The 27,045-nt window shown below is 39.5% G+C and overlaps 2 protein-coding genes across 3 annotated transcripts in view; one reads left to right on the forward strand and one right to left on the reverse strand.

The window, feature by feature from the left end:
* LOC125227137 (inactive hydroxysteroid dehydrogenase-like protein 1) overlaps positions 1-9,462 on the forward strand; it is a 29,125-nt gene extending 19,663 nt beyond the window's left edge. Inside the window, exons 3-6 of one of the 2 annotated variants that reach the window (XM_048131358.1) lie at positions 2,017-2,127; positions 5,315-5,535; positions 6,283-6,510; positions 8,694-9,462. In XM_048131358.1, the coding sequence (XP_047987315.1) occupies positions 2,017-2,127; positions 5,315-5,535; positions 6,283-6,510; positions 8,694-8,798 (665 nt within the window). In that variant the 3' untranslated portion in view covers positions 8,799-9,462. The remainder of the gene's footprint in view (positions 1-2,016; positions 2,128-5,314; positions 5,536-6,282; positions 6,511-8,693) is intronic. The other variant, XM_048131359.1, reaches the window with a different exon arrangement.
* A 4,884-nt stretch (positions 9,463-14,346) lies between these two features.
* LOC125227136 (reticulocalbin-2) lies at positions 14,347-26,946 on the reverse strand. The gene is made up of 8 exons (XM_048131357.1): positions 26,561-26,946; positions 26,275-26,422; positions 24,303-24,453; positions 19,475-19,552; positions 18,743-18,863; positions 16,656-16,776; positions 15,553-15,798; positions 14,347-14,749 (listed from the first exon to the last, which is right to left on the reverse strand). The coding sequence occupies exons 1-7, from the start codon at positions 26,754-26,756 to the stop codon at positions 15,630-15,632; spliced, it is 984 nt and encodes a 327-aa protein (XP_047987314.1). The 5' UTR covers positions 26,757-26,946; the 3' UTR covers positions 14,347-14,749; positions 15,553-15,629.
* Between the last annotated feature and the right edge of the window lie 99 nt (positions 26,947-27,045).

Here is a 27,045-nt window from a genome sequence, read left to right on the forward strand (position 1 = left end):
GAGATAAGGGGGGGACGGTATTTTTTTTTACATTTTCCTTCAAAAAACATTTTTTTTTCCACAACCAAAAAAATATAAAAAACAGTTTTGATATGTACAATTTGAGCTCTTTCTAACGATACCCCACTTGACCTAGTTACTTGAAATTTTCAGTTTGCCCCCTTTCATTTTGGCCATTTTCTATCATTTATATTAATTAATTTAAAAAAAATACTTTCAACTTGTAGAGGTTCACAATGTTTATAACTATTCCAAATTTCATATCGATAGCATAAGTAGTTCTCGAGATATTTAACAATGTGACAGACGGACAGACAGACGGACAGAGTCGCACCATAAGGGTTCCTGTTGTACCTTTTTGGTACGCAACCCTAAAAACACGGAGAAATAACCTCACTGACCATTTTACCGGAGTGATAACCAAATTATTACACTTCATAACTTTACCTTAAGGGGCTCCACACGATTCTCATCGATTATTGACAAGTTTTGGGTTGAAACTTCTAAATTAGCACTACAGATAGAATTATAAGACCAGCGGCCATCGGTTCTTCAATCTTTTATCGCTAGTCGTAAGAACCATATTTTGAAAAAAAAAATATTTTTTATGAATTTTTTAAACAGAATTTTTCACCAGCCGCCGCTGGTAGGTACCTACATCATTGCATGAGAAAAAAAATCATAAGTAACTTGTTCAGAACTATTAATTAGAGATCGAAATTAGCCGAGAGGCTTTTTCTTTGCATCCTGTCACTCTCTGCTGGGGTGTAGGGCTCGAATATTTTTTTTTTACTACAACTAAACTTGACAATAACATTTTTCTACCATGGGCCAGCTAATCATTTTGCCCTGAATTTGATTTGTCCAAAATACTCTAGGTACACAATCTTTGACCCCCTTTTTGTATTTTTTTAACCAGAATCATTAATACCAGTAAGTACGGGTTAGGATTAATATTATACTACTTAGTAAGTGAACACACGATTTTAATGTGGGGTTTCCAGAGCATGATTCCGCTCATACAATTATACTTACCTCTCGTGTAGGTACAATGTACTAAAGAACGACTTAAATAATAGTAAATTGTGTATTAAGGGCGGAAAAAAAACCTATTCAAACATCCCATTACAAATTTAAATGTAAAAAAAGTAAGTTTAGACACTTCGCGGGAGGTCAGTTGGCAATTGCCCACCAATTGCCTTAGCAAATAACTTGGGATGACTTAAGATGCAGTAAAAATGTTAGGTCTCGCAATTTTGTATGATTTTACGACAGTTATAAAATCAGACATTTTAAATGTCACACTAAGATAGAAAACACTACATACAATCAAGTGCAAATATACGAAATGAAAAATCGTCTCATAAATATAGTGTTAGGTGTTCGGAGCTGTAATTCCGTAGAATAATTTTCATACAAGATGTTTAACAAATGTCACGAGAGATGTCGCTGTACAAAGTGTCACAATTTCTACATCGCGCTATAAAAATGTTTAATGGGGATGTATGTATTTGTATACTTATGAGGGTTTTGGGATTTTTGTTATATACCTATTGGTTTTACGAGTATACATGACGTATTATTTCATAGTCAATCCTTCACTCGGTAAAGATCGCCCTCTTTGAAGGAATAGGCTAGTTTCCTATACCTAAATTAATGTATTTTATGCAGTGCGCGAAATAAAGCACCACATAATTAGAAGAAAAATATGGACAGATGGAGAAAGATATAAAGTAAATGAATTGACCGTGACGATGACGTCACTCCTCAGTATTTCATAGTAATTCTACATTAGAAAATCGTTTTGACAGTTCTTAAAAAGAAGCTGATTTGACTAGTAGGACACTACACTAGCCTATTTGGCGGTACAACTACTTAGGTACGTTACGCTCTTCTTACACCGAATTAAGACGCTATGCGAAATATATTTGAGCAAGATTTGTACGTAGTACATCAATATTTTTTATACCCACAAGTAGGTACCCACAAATTTCAACTAAACTTTATTGTTTCCAGAGCAGACTCACCGCGTGAAAACCAGGATAATCGTGGCTGACTTCACGCAGGGCGCCGAGATATACCCCCACATTGAGAAACAACTCAAAGACCTGGACTTGGGTATCTTAGGTAAGTTTCATTTTTACATTAGACTTATATTGACCGGGATATAGACCTTGATACCGTGATTACCTTTTTGATTTTTGTCGAGCTCCCGATATTTTAGTTCAGTTTTTTAAAATTAAATGGCTTCAGTCCATTGGGACTATTTCGCCAGTGTCAAGGTGATATGAGCTAATTAAGTATTAATAATTTTTGTACGGTAAGTACGACAGTGTACGGTGAGTTAGCACTTGTAAATTGATAGCTAGATTTTACAAGAGCACGTGGACTACCGGCCGTTGACGACAAAAAAGAGGCTAAACGCGTTTCGAGATTAATTCTTCATCAGCTTCTCACTACAACATTAGTTTACTGCATAATAAGCTATCGATATTACACTTTAAACAATATTAATTATTAAAAGAAAAATAAATTATTCACGACACGAAACCGCTAAGATGGCGTTCGAACCGGAAGACCTCCCGATATTTTAACGCAGTTGCATGCATCATGATCACTGAAAACTGAAGAAGGCGGGTGGATGTCAAAGTTGCGTAGACAGCGTGCGATCTACCCTCCTTCGCACGCGGCGGCTGCGTCAAGCGCGGATCCAGCTTCGTGCCCAGGGGGGGGTCACGTGGTAAAGGCCCGGGGCCCCAGGGGGGGGGTCACGTGGTCTATTTGTATGGCCAACTTAGGCTCCAGGGGGGGGTCATGACCCCCATGACCCCCCCCCCCTGGATCCGCGCATGGGCTGCGTTCACTTTCAGTGTTACCACACTTACCACTGGTCGCATTCACACTCGATGGTCTGCGTTTTTACATACAACATATAAAAAAATTCTCACCAGTATTCGAAAAATATCTGCGAAATCTGATCAATTTTCAGTGCTATTAGTAATTACGGGATCGAAAGTTGAGTCATTTCATTGGTAATTGGTATGCTGAATTGTATGCAACCTCAACAGCCCGCAATGTACAGTGAGCTGCAAAAGTGCATCGTGAATTTATCAATGAATTCATTCATAATTTATCCATCCCTGCAATTTTGCAGCAGGAATAGTGCTAGCTGTAAACGACCTTTTCTGTTTCTAGAAGGCCACATTTATATCATGTGTGTGGTGGTCAAAAGGTACAAATCTTGGTTGTGCTGTGCTATACACATGCAGAAAAAAGTCATAAAAAATATACCTATGAAATATTTCAGGATGGTTAACGGTCAGGATGGTTGATGGTTGGTTGGTTGGTTAGGATGGTTGGTTGGTATTTAAGAAATCAAGAAGCGTTTCTTACATTGCGAAAAGTGAAAGCTTGGACCTATGAACCGATCAAATGTAAACATTGCCACACCATAGTAATTAAATTAGCTGCTTATTTAATTTTATGACTCCTATAATATTACCTACATCATTAATATTATAGGTAAGGTATCTAAATAAAGGCTCTATTGCAAATGTACTTTAAGCTACAGTCTGGGGGCCGATTTTTGAGTCTCACTGTCACTAAAATACCGGTTGAAAACGGTGAATTGCCTATTATTTTTAGTGACAATTTTCTGAATTCGAACGCCGTGAGACTCAAAAATCGGCCCCCTGCTCGGAAATTCAAGAGTCGTGGAATGCTGGAGCTGAACCCCATACATTTCACGTAGGGTTGCAAATAGAAAAAAAAAAACATTTTTTTTGGTCAGAATTATAAAAAAAACATAAAAAAAACCGAGCACCATAGTTTTTTTCTAAATATGTTTTTTTGCGGATGAACTAATAATTCGACAATAACGGTTTTTCGTGAGTTGTAACGTGTTTCAGTTTCAACAATAACGTACATTTTAATTCGATTAACATTCAGTATACAAACGTTTATTGGGGAATCCCCGATGCGGCGTGCAGCGTGGAAAGGCGATGGTATTGCCAACAGTAAATTGTGATAACTATATACCAACTATAGATTTCGTAAACGTTACTTTTATAAGACCAGAAATAAAAGTTATTTGATTAATTTCGTTTAATAGTTAACATTAACTCTAAAAAACCGTATAAAAGTATTAACTGCTTTGCAAATTTTCATATTTCGTACTTTAGAAAAAAAAACATAAGTACTCCAGAAAAAAACTGTTTTTTTTTTCACGGTTTTTTTTCATGTTTTTTTTTCAAGCCAGAATAAAAACCGTTTTTTGAAACCCTAATTTCACGACTCTTTACTTTCTGACCAGACTATTAGAAAGAAGTCATAGACAACAAAACCACCATCAATCGATTAGACGACCGGTTTGGCCTAGTCGGTAGTGACCCTGCCTGCTACGCTGCGGTCCCGGGTTCGAATCCCGGTAAGGGCATTTATTTGTGTGATGAGCACAGATATTTGTTCCTGAGTCATGGATGTTTTCTATGTATTTAAGTATTTGTATATTATATATATCGTTGTCTGAGTACCCATAACATAACACAAGCTTGAGCTTACCGTGGGACTCAGTCAATCTGTAAGAATGTCCTATAATATTTATTTATATATTAAAAAAAAAAAACATCCTCCTTACGTTATCTCGGCATTTGCCACGGCTCATGGGAGTCTGGGGTCCACTTTGACAACTAATCCCAAGATTTGGCGTAGGTACTAGTTTTACGAAAGCGACTGCCACCTGACCTTCCAACCCGAAGGGTAACTACTCATAACTAGGCCTTATTGGATTAGTCTGGTATCCTTACAACAAAACAACTATAAAACTACCATACTAAACTGTAAACAACATTATAAATATTTAAAAAAAACACGGTTCGAGACACGTTTATTGCCGACAATGTTTTCTGCCTCACAAAATGTTCCATGCTGCACGTCAGACGAGAGATCACCGAAAGATTCAAAACATGCCCTGAAAATATCGTATTTTTGTAAATTAACCTTATGCAGATTTTTTAAGGCTTTAACAGTACAGGAGGTACAGTGCCTGAAACTGTTCTGTGTGTAATATTTTAATCTTATCCGCTAAAGAATGAATTGTGGAATAAATTATCGCCAGCGGTATTTCCGGACCGATACGACCTTCAAGAAAAGAGCCCATCTTAAAAGGCCGGCAACGCACCTCCAACACTTCTGGTGTTTCGGGTGTCCATGGGCGGCAGTGATCGCTTACCATCAGTTACTGTCTGCTCGTTTGCCTCCTATCCCATAAAAAAAAAGGCTAAAAGGTTAACTTTTACTTTCACTTTCTTTCCAGTAAACAACGTAGGCCTAAACTACGACTGCCCTGTCGAGTTATGCGTCGCCCCGCCATCCAAATCATGGGATCTGATCATCGTAAACGTCGGCGCAGCGACCATGCTGACCCGCGCCATCTTGCCTTACATGGCGACCCGAGGGAGAGGCGCCATTGTGAATATATCCTCGTCTTCTGAGCTGCAGCCTATGCCGCTGATGGCTGTATATGGAGCCACAAAGGTTTGTCTCTCTTGTACTCACCTTCTGTCTCTCTTCCTCAGCGCCATCTTGCTTTACATGGCGACCCATGGGAGGGGCGTCATTATAAATATATACTCGTCTTCGGAACTGTTGTCTATGCCGCTGATGGCTGTATATGGAGCCACCATTGTTTGTCTCTTGTCTCTATTTCCTGTAGTTTGCCCTCCGGTTACTATTAATCCAACTTGTCAAAGTGACCTGGAATCTCTTCATCGCATTCAAGCTGAATGGACTACTAAAGAAATGGACTACTATGGTTTTACTAGTTCTATTTTTTGTTCATTCTATTTCTATTTACCATCTTGATGTATCCTTAAGGTCAGTCTTACCTACTCCTTTTTGTTCTATCAAAGGCAATGTCACTTATTACAAAGTGCCATTTAATGTTAGTTATTCCTTATTTTTAAACCCCCGACGCAAAAACGACGGGGTGTTATAAGTTTGACGTGTCTGTCTGTTTGTTTGTCTGTCTGTCTGTTTGTGTGTGTGTCTGTCTGTGGCTTTAATTGTAGCTCCCAAACGGATGAACCGATTTAGATTAAGTTTTTTTTTTATTTGAAAGCTGAATTACTTGGGAGTGTTCTTAGCCATGTTTCATGAAAATCGGTCCACTATATCGCGGTCGGGTGTTTTTTCAAAATTTTAATTTTGTGGTTAGGTTTGATGCATCATAGAACGTTCAAAATGAAATAAATAACGTCATAAAGTTTGGTTTTATTTCCACAGGCGTACCTCCGAAGCTTTACCCACGCAATCCGCGAAGAATACGCCCCCAAAGGCATCTACATCCAACACGTGGCCCCCTTCTTCGTATCAACTAAGATGAATGCGTTTTCTGCCACTGTCATGGCGGGAGGGCCTTTAGTGCCCACGCCAGAGTCGTATGCGAAGTATGCTGTAGCTATGTTGGGAAGGGTGCAGAATACTACTGGATATTGGATGCATGGGGTTCAGGTTAGTATGACATAGGTACAAATAAATAAACCCACGCCAGAGGGGTAGGCAGAACTACTATTCGGTGCCATTCTTAGCAAAGGGGGTGTAAAAATAAGGATGATATTGCAGTGTCAGGTAACTAGCGCATTGACCACGACCACAGATGAATCTATATCCCACAGTCGACTTCTAAGACACCCAGGGGATGATATGTGGTGACATTCTTAACCCATCACCGCGCAGGGTTCCGGGGTTAGTATGAATGAATCTATAAATAATATAAGAAGGATTAGTTCATCTTATATGAACGCGTTTTCTGCCACTGTCATGGCGGGAGGGCCTTTAGTGCCCACGCCAGAGGCGTATGCAAAATATGCTGTAGCTATGTTGGGAAGGGTGCAGAATACTACTGGGTATTGGATGCATGGGGTTCAGGTTAGTATGACATACATATAAATAGACCCACGCCAGAGGGGTAGGCAGAGCTACACTGCCTCCTCAAGATTCGGTGCCATTCTTAGCAAAGGGGGTGTAAAAATAAGGATGATATTGCAGTACATTTTACACGTTTAATACGTGTAACGCAATAAAATTATATTATTTATCTTTTTTCCTACATCTGCAATTTCGCATGGATGTATTTATTGGCTGTGGTTACGGATAGACGCCCCAGTAAAACGGAGGTATTAGTGAACAACACTAAAAAACCCTGCATTAGCTTATGTAAGTTAAACAAAAATATTGGCCTACTGTTTAATGTTATATGCTGTACTGTACAATGGGAGTGACATTAATTGTGTCGCTTAACTTCAAACTCGGGTAAATCCATTCTGCTGTATAATCATCCTTAAAACCGAATCGATTTACGCGAGCTTGAAGTTAACAACACAATTGTATGTTAAAAGTTCGTCTAAAAAGTTAATGAATCAATAATAAACTATTATTTACTCGTATGTCATTTTGTGAGTTTAAATTATTTTATTTTGGTAACAGCAGCTTTGATTTGACGAAACCACTATAAAAAGTGACCTTTTCGACACGGATCCGTTTTATCCGAAATATCCGGATATCCGGATCCGGCAAATCTTAGATCCGAAATATCCGGATCCGAAAAATCGGCGGATCTTGCAAACCCTAATTGCAGTGACAGGTTGCCGCATTGTCCACAACCACCGATGAATCTATATCCCACGGCCACTGTCGACTTCTAGGACACCCAGGGGATGATATGTGGTGACATTCTTAACCCATCACCGCGCAGGGTTCCGGGGTTAGTATGAATCTATAAATAATATAAGAAGGATTAGTTCATCTTATTGAACGCGTTTTCTGCTACTGTCATGGCGGGAGGGCCTTTAGTGCCCACGCCAGCGGCGTATGCGAAGTATGCTGTGGCGATGTTGGGAAGGGTGAGAATACTACTGGGTATTGGATGCATGGGGTTCAGGTTAGTATGACATACATATAAATAGACCCACGCCAGAATAGGCAGAGCTACACTGCCTCCTCAAGATTCGGTGCCATTCTCAGCAAAGGGGGTATAAAAATAAGGATATTGCAGTGACAGGTTGCCGCATTGTCCACAACCACCGATGAATCTATATCCCACGGCCACAGTCGACTTCTAGGACACCCAAGGGATGATAGGAGGTGGTGACATTCTTAGCCCATCAACACGCGGGGTTCCGGAGTTAGTATTTTTTTTAAATATTACGTCGGTGGCAAACCAGCATACGGTCCGCCTGATGGAAAGCGGTCACCGTCACCTATGGACGCCTGCAACTCAAGGAGTGTCACATGCGCGTTGCCAACCCATTAGAAACTTGTACACTCCCTTTTGCTGTGTTAAGTACACAGCAAAAAGGAGTGTACAAGTTCCAAGGAAGGTTCGGGTTCCGATGACTCAAAGGACAATAGACGGAACAAATTAGTTCCGTAAATCCTTCCGTCACCAACACACCGCATCCTCGTTGAGCTCTGGCAGCCTTACTCACCGGCAGGAACACAATACTATGAGTAGGGTCTAGTGCTATTTGGCTGCGGTCTTCTGTAAGGCGGAGGTACTTCCCCAGTTGGGCTCTACTCTAGATTCGAAGCAAGATGATATCCACTGTGCTGTGTCCTACCACACAAAGCGGCATATCATTTGCTATGCCCTTCCTCCTAGGAAAATCTTAACCTTTATTAATCTCCTGTTTCAGGCTTTCTTCACTCAACTAGCCCCAGTCTGGTTCCGCACAAAAGTCGCCGGACACCTCAACAACGGATTCCGACAAGAGTATCTACTGAACCAGAAGGCGCAATAGTCTAGAATAGTCTGCGTTTTAATTCTACTTTTTATATTGTGTGGCGTGTAACTGCGTTTTCACATTATGCGAAACGATATCAGATACCGATCCTACGGTATCCTATATTGTATTAAATAGATAAATAAATATTGGGGACACAATACATCCGATATCGGATCGGATAGTATGAAAACGCTCTAAAGTTCATAGTTTATTATCAACCAGAGAATCCAAGAAAGATGCAAAAGAACAGATGTACAAACTAAACTTTAACTTTTTCATCACACCAACGGGTAAAGGGTCCCTTAATACTTCAAAAACGAGTGACAATGTTGAATTTTATCCACAAGAGTGCAAAGTAATTTCATACAAATTAACTTGAGGCCCAAAGTTGGCTAGTAGAATTGACGTTTCAGTGATGATTTAGAATCACAAATGTTAAAAACAAAAAACGAAAAAACAGTAAACATCCGTTCGGGAGCTACGATGCCACAAACAGACACACACAACAGAACACCCCGTCGTTTTTGAGTCGGGGGTTAAAAATATTTATGAATACACATCGTGTTTTGAAGTTGTGAACTTGTAGGTGTATGAGAAATTTAGTTTTGTACAAATAGTGTAATTAATAATATAAGATGGCCATATGTGATGTTAATTTTAAATATATGTATTTTAGGGATTGTCTTTTTATTTTTTACCTGGGTAATTTCTCCTGAATATAGGTATTTATTTTTATTTATAATGACCGTGTGGTGACGGGTTAAGAATTTCACCACCCCCTTTCTTCCCGTGGGTGTCGTAGAAGGCGACTGTGGGATATGGGTTAAATTGTGGCGTAGGCGAGAGGCTGGCAACCTGTCACTGCAATGTCACATTTTCGTTTTCTGTCAACCCCTTATTTGCCAAGAGTGGCACTGAAACTTAGTAGTTTCATGTGCTCTGCCTAGTGCCTACCCCTTCATGGGATACAGGCGTGATTGTATGTATGTATGTTATAATGAAAAGAGTTTTTAATAAATACTCATTTTATTATTATAATCAAGTACTTGCATATCAATCACGTGACTTAAGTACAAGAAAGACAATAATCACTACACAATATAATATTATGGCCACATTCAATAAAATAAATTATACGATTTTAATACATGATTAAAACTTTAAAATGAGCTAAATCTGTTATATGCACGAATTTAAAATTTTAGGGTGTTACCACACCAGTCGATCGACGGCGACGTTCGTTCAATGTCTAGTCTAGGTAGAAAATGTCAATCAACTGGTATGGTAACACCTTAAAATCCGTAAATTGACTTTGTTTTAATATTTTACTAAAGTGTAAACGCTAAGCACGAAAACTTTCCTTTTACTAACATAAAAAATAAATAAATATTATAGGACATTCTTACAGATTGACTGAGTCCCACGGTAAGCTCAAGAAAGCTTGTGTTATGGGTACTCAGACAACGCTATATATAATATACAAATACTTAAATACATAGAAAACATCCATGACTCAGGAACAAATATCTGTGCTCGTCACACAAATAAATGCCCTTACCGGGATTCGAACCCGGGACCGCGGCGCAGCAGGCAGGGTCACTACCGACTAGGCCAAACCGGTCGTCAATGGCGGGTCTTTACTTTAGTAGCATTGGTGCAGATTTAACCCTTAAATGCATAGTGATGTATATGCATCATATATTTTTAACTCTATTGACAACACGTCAAAATTCAAATTTAAATGAATAATTGTCAAGGTCATGCATTAATAATTATGGCTAAATTGAGAATAAGCCCAAATATGATTTGAAAAATAATAATAATTATATCATAATTCATAAAATAATGTTTTTATGTCCTAAAACATAAAGTTTAAATATCAACCATACATCATTAAGGACCTAAAGATGAATTTAAAACCAAGAAGGAAATGAGTTAAAAATATATCCCTTTCTCTTAAAACTATATAGAGAGATATACATATGTAGCTATACACGAGAAGGCTCCTTATTCACTTTAAACAATTAACCTTCTCTGGCCTTGGAAAGCCACACATGGATTTATGTAAAGAACAATTGTGTTGCTTAACTTCAAACTCAGCTAAATCCAATCTGCTATAAGGTCGATTCTTTTTCAGATTATATATATTTTTAGACGTAATAAACACCCTTAAATGCATGACCTTGACAAAGATTTATTCCAATTTAAACTTTGACATGCTGTCAATAGAGTCAAAAATGCATGATGCATATATACATCCCTATACATTTAAGGGTTAAAGCAAAAAGCATTTACCCGAGTTTGAAGTTAAGCAACGCAATTTATACAATGTATAAACGGGCCATTTTTTTCAAAGTTGTCCACCCCACTTTTTTTTTGGATTTGGAATTTTTTATGTGGTTTCCACTCAGAATCGCGAGCTCTTTCAATTCTAATAGGAGAAAAAAGTGTCCCAAGGTTTTTTTCCCAGTTCCGTTACCATTTTTTCATTTATTTTGTATGGCGGTAACGGAATGGAAGGTTCGAAAAAATGTATGGAAATCTTGGGACATTTTTTTTCTCCTATCAGGATCGAAAGACCTCGCGATTCTGAGATTTCTGAGTATTAATCGCGTAAAAAATACCCATGTTACAAAAAAAGTGGGGTGGACAACTTTGAAAAAAATGGCCCAAATAGTTGTGACTAGTCATCTAACGGATTCAACGTTTGTGAGACATACATGAATACTCGTAAAAGTAGGGATCGGAATCCGGTATTTACTCTTGTGTAGTTTTTGGTTTATTATTTTATTTTTAATGGTGTAGTGTGAATGCAACACCTCACTCACACTGCTTCACATCGCTGGCCCTATATACACCCTGTTTTTATTGAATTCCGTTAACTTTAAGGGAACATTCATTACATCAAATACAATTAATTTCTATAAGAAACTAGCGTCTTCACTCTTGCGGTTATGGAGTTATTAAAAAAATATAGATAACTAGCTTTTTCCCGCGGCTTCGCTCGCGTTAGAAAGAGACAAAAAAGTAGCCTATGTCACTCTCCATCCCTTCAACTATCTCCACTTAAAAAATCACGTCAATTCATCGCTTCATTTTGCCGTGAAAGACGGACAAACAAACAGACACACACACTTTCCCATTTATAATATTAGTAAGGATTGCTGAACACGTGTGTGCCATGTGCCGTCAATCACTTGACACTAACTAAATTTTATTCTTAAGGGTCTCTCACACTAATAAATTCATTATAATGTATGAAAACGCTGATTTTTTTTTTTGCGAGTTTAACTAAAATTATATACAGGGTGGTTCCTGATAATGAACCTAACGACGTGTCGAATTTAACGGAAATAAAAAAAACACGGTGTATAATAATAATAACTTGAGACAGAATAAACCTATATTCGATACAAGCGAGTTGTCCAATGTGCATCACATGGCGACCCTGCCATTGCAGCCTTGCGCTGCAAAAATCTGGTTTTCGTTATTAATTATATTAACAGGATTCTGTCTTATATAAAGAACATACAAAACTACAAAATATTTAACAATCTCGATGTTTTAAAACAATACCGATTCCAATCCCTGCGTACAAATACAATTATTTCGATATAATTACTATTTATTATGTTGGCAGTCAAGGTGCTACAAGATACTCGTACTAGCTATACTCCCATTACGAATTGAACGGAATAAACGTAAACAAACTGCTGTCACTGTCAAAGTAACACGTGCAGCTCAAGTCAGGGGTTCTCAAAGTATAGGGCCGAGAGAAAATCAAATTACTTTAAAAACAGTTATTAACGATCACTCTTTTACATACTTAAAAATCGTGAAGCGATCGAACACAATGACTGTTATATTATGTTATGATCCAATGCAAGTCAATATAGAAATCGGTCCAAAATAGACGATGTCCTTTCATATCAGATACTCACAAAACCAATAATTTAATTTATAACCACCTTATTACCACCATCGCATTTGAAGAAGACGGTTTTAATTAGTAATTAAAAATCATTGCCACCTAGTCTCAAAAGTTGCTAAAAATAATGTTTAGCGGCCCGCTACTTGGTCGCCCAGGTACATTTCCACAGTAATACCAGTGCAATATACAAACTACCCGACAAAAACTTTTTAATTTCAATAAATATACCAAAACGTTTAGTGTTTCAATTTATTTTTGTTTAAAAAGAGTCATTATTTGTGTAATGGAATATGTAAAGATTTTTATTAAACTTGTAAAATATCGGCAATTTTAATACCTAGAATGGTGCAAATTTTTTATAGCACCGGCCACACTTTTGTTTACAATAATTCCGGCTAATTAAAAATAGGAGTATAGTACTGTTGCTTAGATATTTTATTTAATTCATATTAAATAATCCAACATTATGTATGACTAAGTAGCTCTAGCTAGACGTTACTATAGGCTCAATATTTTATTATTACGTACATAAAAGTTATAACAAACAAAAAAACTATAATTTTCAATAACTTTTATCATGAGTCAAGTAAATCAAATGAAGTCAATAAAATAAAATCGAACAAATAATAATATAATAAAATGAGAAACAGATAATTACGAGCACTGATTTACAATATACACTATTTTTCTTTATTTAAAATTATTCTACTTATGTACAAACTCCGATAACTTAGTGCCATTAGCAAAATACATTTACACAGGCGTGTGCTCAAAAATAGCTATACAATTTACAAGGTGTAGATATTTTTGAAGCATTTGACCGAGTTGAATTTGGTTTATCATTATTAATTATCACTAGTTTAAAGAGCAATGACGACTTATTTGGATCGTTCCGTATAGAAAGACCACTGTGATTGAAAAGGTCTCCTCCAAGCTGGCAGTCCGAAATGGCACATGAGGTAAAATTCTTTTTTTTTTTTTATGAAATAGGCAGCAAACGAGCAGACGAGCTGCCTGATGGAAAGCAGTCATCGCCGCCCATGGACATAAGCAACATCAGGGGAGTCACCTATGCGTTGCCGACCTTTAAGAACCCTAAATACCTGCTTCTTGAAGAACCCCATGTCATAGCGCAAGGGGAACACCTCAGAAGGTAGCTCATTCCACAACTTGCATGTTCTGGGCAAAAATGAGCGAGAGGCCCGTTTGTTCTTGGTTTGCCACATATCTAGAAAGTGAGGATGAACTTTGTTTCTTTGGCGGGAGGTGCGGTGATAAAAGCGCGACGGTGGCACCAGGTCAAAAAGTTTAAATTCATTCATTTACTGCTACTCCGTCAAAACTATGTTTGAAATAAATATTTATTTTGTTATTTTGCAAAACCGTGGTGCCGCATTTCCCTCGCTTAGAGTTACCTACTGATCACACAATTATTTTTAGTAGCATCGATTAAATATAAGATCATACCACCCCATACATAAAAATGCGACCGCCTAAGAACGCGCATACACTACACCACACATAGATGGCGCCTCAAAAAAAAAGGCCTTGTTGCCATCGATTACTTGTAGATTGGCGTTAAGTGCCACTTTCAGTTACAAATCTATGTCACAAGTGACACTTAACGCCATCTACAAGTATAATCGAAAGCTACAAGACATTTTTTTTGTGGCGCCATCTATGTGTGGTGTAGTGTATGCGCGTTCTTAGGCGGTCACATTTTAATTTATGGGACAGTATGATCTTCTTATATTTGATCTATGCTTAGAGTTAAAATAGTAGCCCATGAGACGGTTACTGATCACACAATTATTTCTAGTAGGTAATTCAGTTAGTGGTCTACCTTCTGAGATCTATCGCCCGGTTTCATCGATAGATATTCATACAGAGGTGACTTCAAACAAGATAGAGATATCTCGCTTAGAGCTCATCATCTCTGTAATATCCAGCTTGTGAGAGCGAGAAAAAAATCTCTCTCGCTTTCACACACAGGATAGTTGGTGCGTTGCGATGTATTAGCACTTAAAGATATAAGTTTATCATAGCTGGGCATTAACTCGTTAATCCGTTAATCGTTAATTAACGAAGTTAACATTTCGATTAACGGATTAACTTTTAAGTTAACTTGAAAAAATGTTAACGGACTCGTTAACTTCCGTTAAATTTCTCCGAGTCCGTTAATCGTTAATCTAGTAGGGCACAGGCGCCATCTGCGTTGCGAAAAACACGTTCTGAACGCTACTATAAAAGCCCGAAGTACGGCAAATCCTACGATTTGCCGGTAAATCCTATGATTTGCCGGTAAATCCTAGGTTTTACCGATGTCGATTGCTAAAAGTCCGAAATATTACCTAAAAAAGTATTCATCACCTAGATTTGCTTTTACTAACTTTGATTCGGTGAATCCTAAGTTTTACCATAGCGATTGTTGTAGTGATAGGGCAGCAAATTCGAGCCCTATTTACGACCACATTCGCTTCCCTAGCCTCTACCGCCCAAAGTGCCCCAACAGTCCCGTCACCGCCAGCATCTCTCCTGACACAGCTCTTGGCAATAGCTCAGGCGATCACTGCCTTCCACGTGCAGCCTAGAGTTCAATAGGCTAGCTGTGCTTCGGCCTTTTACAGAAATATAATACGTTATACTGGATACTGATGCATCTAAATGTTTAAAGAAAAGTTCATTTTTCTTCACGTGTTAACGGATTAACGATTAACTTTAACTTACGTTAAATTTGTCGAAATGTATCGCTTTAACGATTAACGAAGTTAACTTTTTTAGTAACGGATTAGCGATTAACGAAGTTAACTATTTGATTAACGGTGCCCAGCTATGAAGTTTATCTAGTATCTGACCACTTCTGGTATCTAGTATCTTGGACAGTGGCCCCAGTAAAGTAGATAGATATACCTCGCTTAAAGCTCATCGTCAAAGTGGTCTCCCATGAGATGGTCGCCATAGTCCGTGGCCTCAGAACCCACGAATTGTTGGTAATGGTCCAACACTTCTTTGAAGGAGAGACGACCATCTGAGTTGTCGTCAGCTGACGCGAAGAGATGTTCCACCTCCTCTAGGGCGATTTCACTGCGGAAAATATTCGTTAAAAATTAGGTTCATAGTAGTTTAAGCGGTACCAGGACACACCTCGGACACTAGCGATCAAATATATGAAAGAGGCGCGTTCCTAGCACACAGTCTAAGCTCGTGTAGGTTAACGCGTACTATGCTTGTATGAGTGAAATATGACAGGTCGACTGTTCGCGTTTTTGAGAGGAGGTAACTGTGAGGTAACCGAGAGGGGGTGGGCGGTACTTTCAGCGGGGAGCGGGAGTGGCCATACTGTACGATAGTACTCTTTATTATACTGTGACCAGGGTGAAGAGGGGTGGATGGAGTGACTAGGGACAATATTAAGAATGTTTCAAAAAATACTTAGGGCCCATTTAGACGGTACGAGAACTCGCATACGAGTTTTATTACATTGCGGTATTTGATGGCTGTGCAAACTTGTATGTAACGACGAGTTCACACGCCGTCTAAATCAGCCGGCGTATCATGCTGCCAATTTTATCACTTATCCACGTGGATAAAGCATCCGTCACGCTTTAGCAAGTATGTAAGTGTGAGAGTGACAGATGTCTTATCCACGTGAATAAGTGATAAAATTGGCAGCTTGATACGCCGGCTGGCCTTACGCGCTAAACAGTCTTATTTATTATAATATGAATTACTTATGAGATACATGGTATTTTCCTGCGATGACCAAGTCAATATATTTTATTTAAATCACAAAAGATTTTTTATATTTTTAGTCATTATAAAATGTAATGGGTTAGCTAAATAACTTGAGACAGACGGTTCGTTAAGTAGGGACTGAATACATTTACCCACTTATTCCATGGATCTCACGCCTTGTCCTGTAATGATACTCAATTACTCACTCGTTGTCGGGTATGATCCATCGGCGGATTTCCTCCGCGTTGAGTTTGCCGTCGCGATCGGCGTCTAACTCGTGGTCGAACTTGTCGCGTTCAGACAGCATCCAGGCTTTATCGTGGGCACCTGTAATAGACGATAAAAAAATATAATTCTCTGTGTCAACTCCTAGAGTCAATAGAGTTAGTGCCAGGTTTATTAACCGCAGTTAATAGGCACATCAACGTCACGCAGAAGAGGATTATGGCAGTTCCCATACAACGAAACTTAGCGGACATTTTAACTATGGCAGACGATTTGGTGCATCCAACCCCTAGATCTTGTGCAGGGGTTCCCAATCTTTTTACATCTGCGGCGCACTTGATATCACGTGAGCCTAAGCGAACTAGATTATTCGAAAGATAGATAACGTAGTGAGGAGGATTGCTACGGCGCCCCTTCTTGTCTATATTTTATTTTATTTTATTTTTTATTTTTTTAATAGCGCCCAGTCCCCGTAGCCGAATGGCATTTCTACATCGCAAAACGAAAACGAAACGCCGCGAAAGGTAGTCTGGCTCCCTTCGCGGCTTTCGTTTGTGCCATTCGGCTAAGCACACAGGACGCCGAACGCACAGTTTGTGGCAAGGGCCCATTTAGGGTAACAGAGATATAAAATAATTAGGTCAAAAGTACTCGAAACCGACGAGCGTGTATAAGAAATTTATGAAAGTGTGTGAAGCGAAAGTGGTTTGTCAGGATCGTAGTAAATGGAAATCCGTGATATCTGCCTACTCCTCTGGGAAACAGGCGTGATTGTATGTATGTATGTAAAATAATTAGGGTGCTACATTTCAATTTGTTGATGATTTCTTGAATTCAGATTGTCTGGATTCTGGAATATCCAGTAAATGTCACTATCAATTCAATTCAATTCAATTCAAAAAAATTATTTCAGGTAAAAGACCTATAGTAACACATCCACTCACTACTACTACATCCATTCACACACACACACATTCATCTATCACATCCATTCTAGACTAAGGTACAAAGCAAAGGCGATGTCAAAGTTTAATAACCCAATAACATGTAACGCCAACACATTAAGGGGCCACGTGCGTCCGCCATTGAAACAACAGAGTCCTGTTGTGATGCAAATTACCATGTAGATGTAGCAATAGTTCGACGATAATAAATTAAACTGGTTTTGATATTATTTCGACGGGAGGACGACATTTGGAAGATTGCGAGTCACTTCTGGATAAGAGTTATCTCTGGACCGGTTATAGGTTATTATAATCCAACTAGCTTTTGAAAAAGTTGGTATATTGATTAGCCGATCAAGTTGCCAATTTGATTGTACCGTCAGAGTGCACCTTAAAGCTACGAAGTAATAATAATTTTAATATCGATGAGAACGACACTGGCCAAACTGTGGCAACATTTGTTTACACTTATTTGTCAATTTGGTCCGTAGGTTTGTGGATTTTACTTTAGTCTGGCCTCTTTTCCGGTCACACCTATTTGGCGCAGTACAGTCCTTATTTTCCACGGTCGCATAAGGTGGGCGTTTCGTTATCAAGACATTAAACCATACATACGTGAACGATATTGATATGAGATGAATTATGTTCCGTGTTATTGGTTAACATGGGAGCAAATTGTGTTGGATTGTTATTATTATTTCACATACTTATTTCGCAAAATCTCCAGCTTTGCTGCTTTAATCTGACAGATTTTGCTTATTGGGATAAAAAGAGGAACTTCCTGTGGGAGGAGAGAACCTTCTTAGGGCCTGATTATGAGAAAAAGTTAGATTAAGCATGTAGAGATACATGGTGTAATTATTATAACCGACAATATTTTATTGATATGATGAACTGACAATATTAAAAAAAAAACATGAAATGTAATATTTCGTTCAATTTTTCATAAGGTTAATACGGGTAAGTGTGTCATAGGGAGAAGTGTGTCTGGCCTTCACATTTGGCCTGTTTAAACCAAGGATTCATCCAAGCGGATTCCTAGCAGTGAATGTGTTAAATATTGCCGGTTATACAAATCACGCCCTGTTTAACCCGCTGCCAATGAGCGAATGAAAGAGTCTCACCGCGCTCCCCGACAAACTCCTCAAAGCTGATGCTGCCGTCGCCATTGCTGTCCTTTTCTCGCAACGTCTGCGCGAGCAGGAAGGCATGCATCTTCTCGTGCTCCTCCGGGTTTGTGAATACCTGGGAAAATAAATATTACTTAGAATCAGGCGCTAACGGTGTGTTAGCCCCCGCGCGAAGGTTAATTAAACGTCTTTTTTTAATACTACGTCGGTGGCAAACAAGCATACGGTCCGCCTGATGAAAAGCGGTCACCATAACCTATGGACGCCTGCAACTCAAGGAGTGTCACATGTGCGTTGCCAACCCATTAGAAACTTGTACACTCCCTTTTCCTGTGTTAAGTACACAACAAAAGGGAGTGTACAAACATTTGCATGGGATGGGCTGTCAAAATTGATGCCAATCCTCTGTCAAGGCTCAATAATCAACCCAGAAACAGGCACAGAATGAGCAGTGTCATTGTCACTGTAGTGAAATAGGTCAAAGGTAAGGTACAGCGGGACAACTCGACTGGGGGGCAATTGTAACTAATCCATTTTTTCCATTATTACACTATGATGTTGAGTTCTACATGTATCCACTGAACACGCCTACCATATATAACCGGTGGACACTCTATTTTAATAATGCAAACATTGTGAAACATGGAATAAATGGACCAGTTACATTTGTCCACCAGTCGAGATTTGCCCCGCTGTACCTTATACAATTCAGAAAGATAAACTGACCTCAAATTCATCGAAGTCTAGTACGCCATCGCCGTTTAAGTCCGCTGCCGCCCACATCTGCTTCTCTTCATGCACCAACTGTCAACAACATCCTTATGTCAATAACCTAACCACAAAATTAAAATTTTGAAAAAAACCCCGACCGCGACATAGTAGACCGATTTTCATGAAACATGGCTAAGAACACTCCCGATTAACTCAGCTTTCAGATAAAAAAAAACTAAATCTAAATCGGTTCATCCGTTCGGGAGCTACGATGCCACAGACAGACACACAGACAGACACGTCAAACTTATAACACCCCGTCGTTTTTGCGTCAGGGGTTAAAAATATTACTTTCATATGGTGTAACCTAATGCGAACTGCCAAGGAATGGAACATGCTCCCCTCATCTGAATTCCCGGCCGAATACAATCTGGGTGTACTCAAGTCAAGAGTGAATAGGCTATTTCTATAATTGAACCAGTGAGCTAAAACTTCGGCGTTGTCGTCACTTTCCACCAGGTGCGACTAAGGACAATCACTGGCCAGTTTATAATATCAAAAAAACCAGAACCGATAGCATGGTCACGCGATAAACGATAAAATATCAGGCCGTCCCTATCGCACATACAAATAGTACGAAAGGGACGGCCTGATTTTATATCATTTGTCGCGCGACCATGCGCAAGCCAGATGATGATAAATGATATTTAAATGATAAATGATATTTATTCGGCACGATTTTAGGTAGGTATGTTTCTCCTCATGCACCAACTGTCAACAACACCCTTATTTCAAACATATTATACGGTTTATATTACATTTATACGGTTGAGGTTGAGTTACCCCAGAATATGACACCAAAACGTAAGGTAGAACTGACAAATCCATGGTAGGCCGCCAATACGGTTTTCTGGTCAAAGTTCTTAGCTAATTTGCCTACCGGCGGCCCTCAGTAAGCTGTTGAAAATAGTTCTAGAAAGAACCAGAACGTGCGCGAACGAGCACGGAAGTTTTGCGCGCGAGACATTGCCTAAAGAGGCTGCTCGGTCAGTGTGGACCCGGCTATTAGGTAATACAATTAGAAAAATACGTGATCTAAGTCGCAGTTACATACTGTCGTACTAATCATATTTTAGCCCTACTAATAATTTAACTGTTTGACCACGTTTCTTGTATGTGTTTTGCATTTCTTCTGTCTGTTACCCTCCGTGAATCTTTCTCACTTGATGGTCTCATCGGAAGATCAGCGCTGGAAGTCACCAGCAACACGCTGAGATGAGGCCATTTCGTGGCACTTCATTACTTTTTGTCTTGTTGTTATTATGTGTATTTTGTCTTGCCTGTGTTCACGAATAAATGTTTATTCTATTCTATTATTCTATTCTATTCTAATGCGAAAAGTATGCAACAACGTGTGATTATAACCGATTGTTGTGTATATTTATACTCTCCATTCTTTCCCTACGATAATATAAACAACAGCTTCCGCGCATCAGTAATAGCCATTTTATTTTTTATTGCAAACTAGTAAGGTGGATAATACTATGTTTTCTTCGGTATTAGGTTCATTGTATGCGTGTTACTTTCTTTTAAAAACAAGGAATGTTATCAAACAAATGGCCAGTGGGTGAGCTTGGTTTACGTTACAAATACGATTCCTAAATTGAGTACCTATTTCAAGCATATTTCAATCAGACAATGTATATAAAAACAACTTAATTAAATTACTCAAAAACAAACAAAATTGAAAGTCGCCCCAGTAGTCTTTTTTTTTTTTTTTTTTTAGTATGAATAGGTAGACGTTTGACCACGATCACACCTGATGGTAAGTGATGATGCGGTCTACGGTGGATCACGCTTACCTATGAGATACCTATTTACTCTTGCTTTAAAGAGACCTGGATTGTACTCATGTGGGAACACAGACTCAGGCAGGGCATTCCACTCCTTGGCGGTTCGCAAAATAAATGTTGAAGCGAAACGTTTAGTGCGTATTTTTGGTATACTAACCGTGAAGCGATGTCGCATTGCCGATTGTCTGGTGGTCCTAAGGTGAAATGGGGACGGAGGAACAAGGTTGTACAGTTCCTCAGCGCACTCTCCGAAATGTATCCTGTAAAATACCGATAAGCTGGCAACCTTCCGACGATGCTCCAGGCTATGAAGTCGGGAATTGGTTAGCTCGTCGTCATTGATGATTCTCTTGGCCCTCCTCTCGACTGACTCGAGCGCCGCAAGCTGGTATTTCGCTGACCCATCCCACAGGTGAGAACAATATTCTACACACGACCGGACTTGTGCTTGGTATAGGTCGAGCAGCTGCCTAGGTGTAAAATAATGCCTCACCTTATTGAGGATGCCCAGCTTTTTTGCAGCTAACTGAGCTTTCGACTCAATGTGTGGGCCGAAGTTAAGTTTCGAAGTCAGTGAGATTCCGAGAAGCTCAAGATGGTCGGTAATCTGAAGGGATACATCTCGGAACGTAGGAGTAAGGTGGAATGGACTCCTTTTAGCAGAGATAAGACACGCCTGAGTCTTACTAGCATTGAACGTAACCAAATTGGCTTCACCCCAATCGGAGACTGCCTTCAGTGATTCGTTCATGCGTTCGACCATTGCCTCCCTGAGCGACTGAATCTGGACTCCACTAGCTCGTGAGTCGGGTATGTAGCTTTCTACAACCGTCGTGTCATCTGCATATCCGAACGTACCTGGCTTCAGCAGGTCGTTAATATGGAGCAGGAAGAGGGTCGCTGAAAGCACAGATCCCTGAGGAACTCCGGCGTTTATTGCCAATTGATCGGACGAGCAGCCATTAATGACAACCCGAATCGATCTATCCCTCAGGAAGTCAGATACCCAGTTACAGAGACTAGTGGGAAGACCGAAGGACGGTAGCTTGCTAATAAGACCCTCATGCCAGACCCGATCGAAAGCCTTCGATATATCAAGAGAGACAGCCAAGGCCTCTCCATTTTTCTCGATGGCCTCACTCCAGATGTGTGTGGCATACGCTAACAGATCTCCAGTGGACCGGCCACGGCGGAAGCCGTACTGTCGGTCACTGAGGAGGTCGTTCGTTTCGAGGTATGCCAGGAGTCGGTTATTCAGTACACGTTCCATACTCTTACAGAGTATGGAAGTGACCGAAATCGGTCTGTAGTTGGCCGGGTCTGCTCGGCTACCTTTTTTCGGTACTGGTTGCACATTAGCAAGCTTCCAAGATTTCGGAACTTGACCGGTAGTCATAGAGAGGCGGAAGAGGCGCGTTATGATGGGACATAGCTCAGGTGCACAGGTTTTAAGAACTATGGCTGAAATACCGTCAGGGCCACTTGCTTTGTTCACGTCCAGATTTTGCAGCACTTTGCGAACCTCCTTCTGACGTATGCGTATGTCCGACATTGAAGTCTCGCAAACTAGTGGACTAGGAGGTTTTGCGCCACATACATCTAGACGCGAAGATTCTGCGAAGATAGATGCAAATAAATTCGCTTTCTCTTCAGCAGTGTGGGCAAGTGACCCATCTGGTTTCAGCAGTGGCGGTAGTGAGGGGCGGCAGAAGTTCGACTCGACTGATTTCGCTAGGGTCCAAAACGCTTTACTACCAGTAGGGTGAGCAGCTAGTTTGTTCCCGGTCCGGCGTATATGGTCGAATCGAGCCTTCTGTAGAGCCTTCTTACTGAACTTGGTTGCCCTATTATAGGCTCTCTTCTTATCCGATATGTCACTAGCTTTGCGGTGTCGAGCATCAGCCCAGGCAAGGAAAGCCTCGTGTTGCCGTGCTTCAGCACGTCGGCACTCGGCCCCAAACCAGGGTTGTGCTTTGCTAGATGTGCTTGCATCGGAAAAGGGAATAAAATATTCCATCCCTTGGCGCAGCACATCTGTTATAGCATCCGCACACGCTGAGGGATCACCTGTAGAGAAGCACAAGGGCTGCCAAGGATAGGATGCAAAAAACGACCATACTAATCAGTCCATACTAATATGTACTTACTACCATTCTTACTTGTCCTCAAAATTGTTGATAATGCAGTCGTTGTTTTGTAATTTGTTATTAAAATCTTATCCTTATACCTATCTTTGTTAATAAAATTGTGTTAGTGCGTTACTGTATTCGCAAACCTTTGTACTATTTCCATTGCTAAGTACCTTTAATTTAATATCATTGTTACCTTGCGCTGTATACTGTAGATTTAAGTTAAATCTAGTAATCGGTGGGCAATGTTGTTGGTCTCACACCTTACTATTGTTAACACTGTAATTCTCTATTATAACCTTGTGTGTTACTGTTTGTTGTCCCAAATAAATTTAAAAAAAAAGCTTTGTACTCAAAGGGTTTCCTAAACCTATTGACGCGGAAACGGCTCTGGCCGACGAAAAATCGCTTGTAATGGTGCAGCACGATGACGCGCTGTCTCTCTCACACCATGTTATATAACACATATAACAGCCCAGTGTGGGACCACCATTAGTATGAAGCATAGAGGAATAAGTAAGGGAAGGGTTGTAAATCCATACATCAGTAAATGCGAGTTATGAGTATAGGCATAGTTATTGTGACATCTGGCGACAATCACGCGTCAATCAAGCGTTAACTAGCGTAATTTATCAGTACTGCTACTTGTCAATAGATGTCGCGACGAACGAAGTCTAATGCTCACCAATTTTTGCACATCACTATTGGGGAGACCCAAAGGGTCACGCGGTCATATTCTGGACGCAACCCCGATCCCAGAGAGGATCACAGTCAAATTCCATTTGCCGCCAAGGCAGATTATATAAAATGGTATGTATGGTTAAATCTTTGGTATATGAATGACACATTTAGGTTACATACCATGCCAGTGTCCCCAGTGTCTTCCGGCAGGATCTCCTCCTCAGAATCCACTCCGAATGCATCGGACAAGTATTCACTCCATGTGACTACTCCGTCGTGGTTGTCATCCGCTTCTTTCATCCGTTCCTCCGCCTCCTCTCGGGATAACTTTCTAAATACAAATTTAATCATAAGTCAGTGATAAATACTTAAATATACTTTTGAATATGTGAGTGTGTTTAGTAAAACGTCCTACTTTGTCAGTTACCATTAAGGCGAGAATTACTTGTATCCTTATATGAATAAACTGACAAAGCGGCTTTATAGCAATCTCAACAAAGGGGATGTTTTCTCGTGCACACTCACATATATCTTTAGCTCATAGATGCATATGGCATCAAAAACGATACTATTGAAATGACACAAGTAGATATCAGATTGATGTCAATAACTCAATATAAGACTTTGTCATACTGTATCAAAGTTTAAAATTAATGTGGATTTCAATTCTTCTCAAGTCATCTTGCAAGTGAAACCTTTATGTTACCAAGAATGTAACGATTAAATGTAAATAAATATCCTGAATATTAAAATTACAGTTTGAATGCTAAATCCCACTATCATAAAGTTAAATTATTATTAAACAGTTTCCATTATCAGGGTGATTTTAGTATAAAACCAAGGCTTAAATGAAGTAACAATTTCATTGTTTAATTAAGTTTTTTTTAATTTTTTATGTCTTTTGTAATTAAATAAAGATCTTCGTTATTGTCTTCTGTAATTAAGTGTAATTGTTGTTTGTTTGAATGCTAACTAAAAAATAAAATATTGAGTGAACTTAGTTTAAATGGGCAAGCTGGCCTAAATCTAATCTCTTATCAGAGTTGACCCAAAAACTAATACATATGGTAATAAAGATAACTCTGAGAAATCAGAGTTATCTGGATTTACGTAAACTAAATAAAAGAGCCAAACAAAGTACAATAGGCTACTTTACTCCCAGATAGTTTTTTTACCCCTGATGCAAAAAGTTTGAGGCTGGTTTTAGTGCGCGATCCGCACGACCAATTTGTATGAAGTGAATGTTGTCCGCGTGGACCCGTCTGCGCCATCGCCACTCTAAAACGTTCCCTGAAGTTAACACGTATCAGTCCGGCACGGATCGCTCCGCGTGATACTAAAACCAGCCTGATGGATGAACCGATTTAGATTTCATTTTTATTGTTTGAAAGCTTCGAGAGTTAGTCTGGCTAGACTGAGGTTTTATTTTCAAAATTAAAATTTTGTTGGATAGGTTATTTTATGGTTTGGTTTATGGAATGATTCGCTAATATGGAATAATATGAAATTGAGTTGATAGACATCACAGTCAACTCATTCACTTTATATCTTTCTATCCAACTTATAAAACAGAAATTGTGTTTAAAACTAACTATCCATGTTTTTCTTACAATTATGCTTTATTTCATGTAAAGTATAAAATATTTTATTTGAAATAGACAAGTTCCCTATCATAAAAACATAAAAAATAATGTTTATGATTAAAAATAAAACCGGTGTTGCGAATTACAGAAAGTTAATGAAATGTAAAAGTTGCAGTCACAATTGTTTCTACAAGAAACCTTTCCAACCGTAACTAGCAACATGTTTATCAGCTCTTATCACAGGCCTGAGAACGCTACATTACACTACTACACCAACATTTATGTGAAAGATTATTTTTATGTGAAGTTTGAGCTCAAGTGTGGTAATATTAATGGATATTCAAACAATGAATATTTATAACATTAAATCAATTTGCCGGTAACCATAATCAGTGCACCTACAGTGAACTCTTTTAAAAACAGACTCAACAAATATTTATTTAATGGACAAAACACAAGTGCATCAGGACATTGACGGGCACGTATCAGCTTTAAGCAGCAGCATTAACAAATAATAATAATCTAGCTTCAACAAAAAGAGATTAGTAAGAAAACAACAAGGGACTCACCGGAAAGAATTCAAGATCCACTGTTTAAGTTCAGGTCGGTCGATCACCTGGTCTCCATTGAGGTCCATCTTCAGCAGCAAGTCGCCGAGCCGCTGCTTCGCCTCGTCGGGGCTCAGCTGGTCGAACTCCTCCGCCTCTTTCACGCTCCCTATGGAGTAGTAATACGTGAATATCAGCACCGCGGGCGCCACCGCGGCCAGCGCGTGCCTCACCGACATCGTCACTGCCGCTTATCGTAAAAAGTTTGCATCACAAAACGTCAGACAAAAAGGTGTAAACAACGCACCTAAGATGGCTTCGTGGTCGAACTCCGAGTTGTGACCCGAGTCTCCGTAGTGCTCGAAGTCTCGCGATCGGAAACTCCCATCGCTTTCCCGCTCCTGAGTATCCACCTGGTGGTTATGCACGGCCGCCGACGCACAGTTGAGCAGCAAATACTGCGTCAGTATAAACATAAACGACAAGACGTATACCGAAGCCATTTTATCGCACCCGCGATCCGGTTTTTTGATTCAGAAATCAATGGCTTTATTATGCAAATCGCATTATATTTAGTTTTATTTCAAAAATAGACTATCGTCATTCAGGCAAAATAATAGAACCGCTGACAGATGCGGGTTGACTGCCCGCTTGACAGCTCCGCTCCGGGACTCGCGAGGTTTCGTTCGGGAATCGTGAAAGTAATGACTCGATTTTAATCTATTTCAACCATTGAGTAATTATTACTTCGTATAGAGGAGCTATAGCAAACAACGAACGTGTCACAGCCTG

The sequence above is a fragment of the Leguminivora glycinivorella genome, chromosome 6, assembly GCF_023078275.1.
Source record: "Leguminivora glycinivorella isolate SPB_JAAS2020 chromosome 6, LegGlyc_1.1, whole genome shotgun sequence".
Taxonomy (NCBI): Eukaryota; Metazoa; Arthropoda; class Insecta; order Lepidoptera; family Tortricidae; genus Leguminivora; species Leguminivora glycinivorella.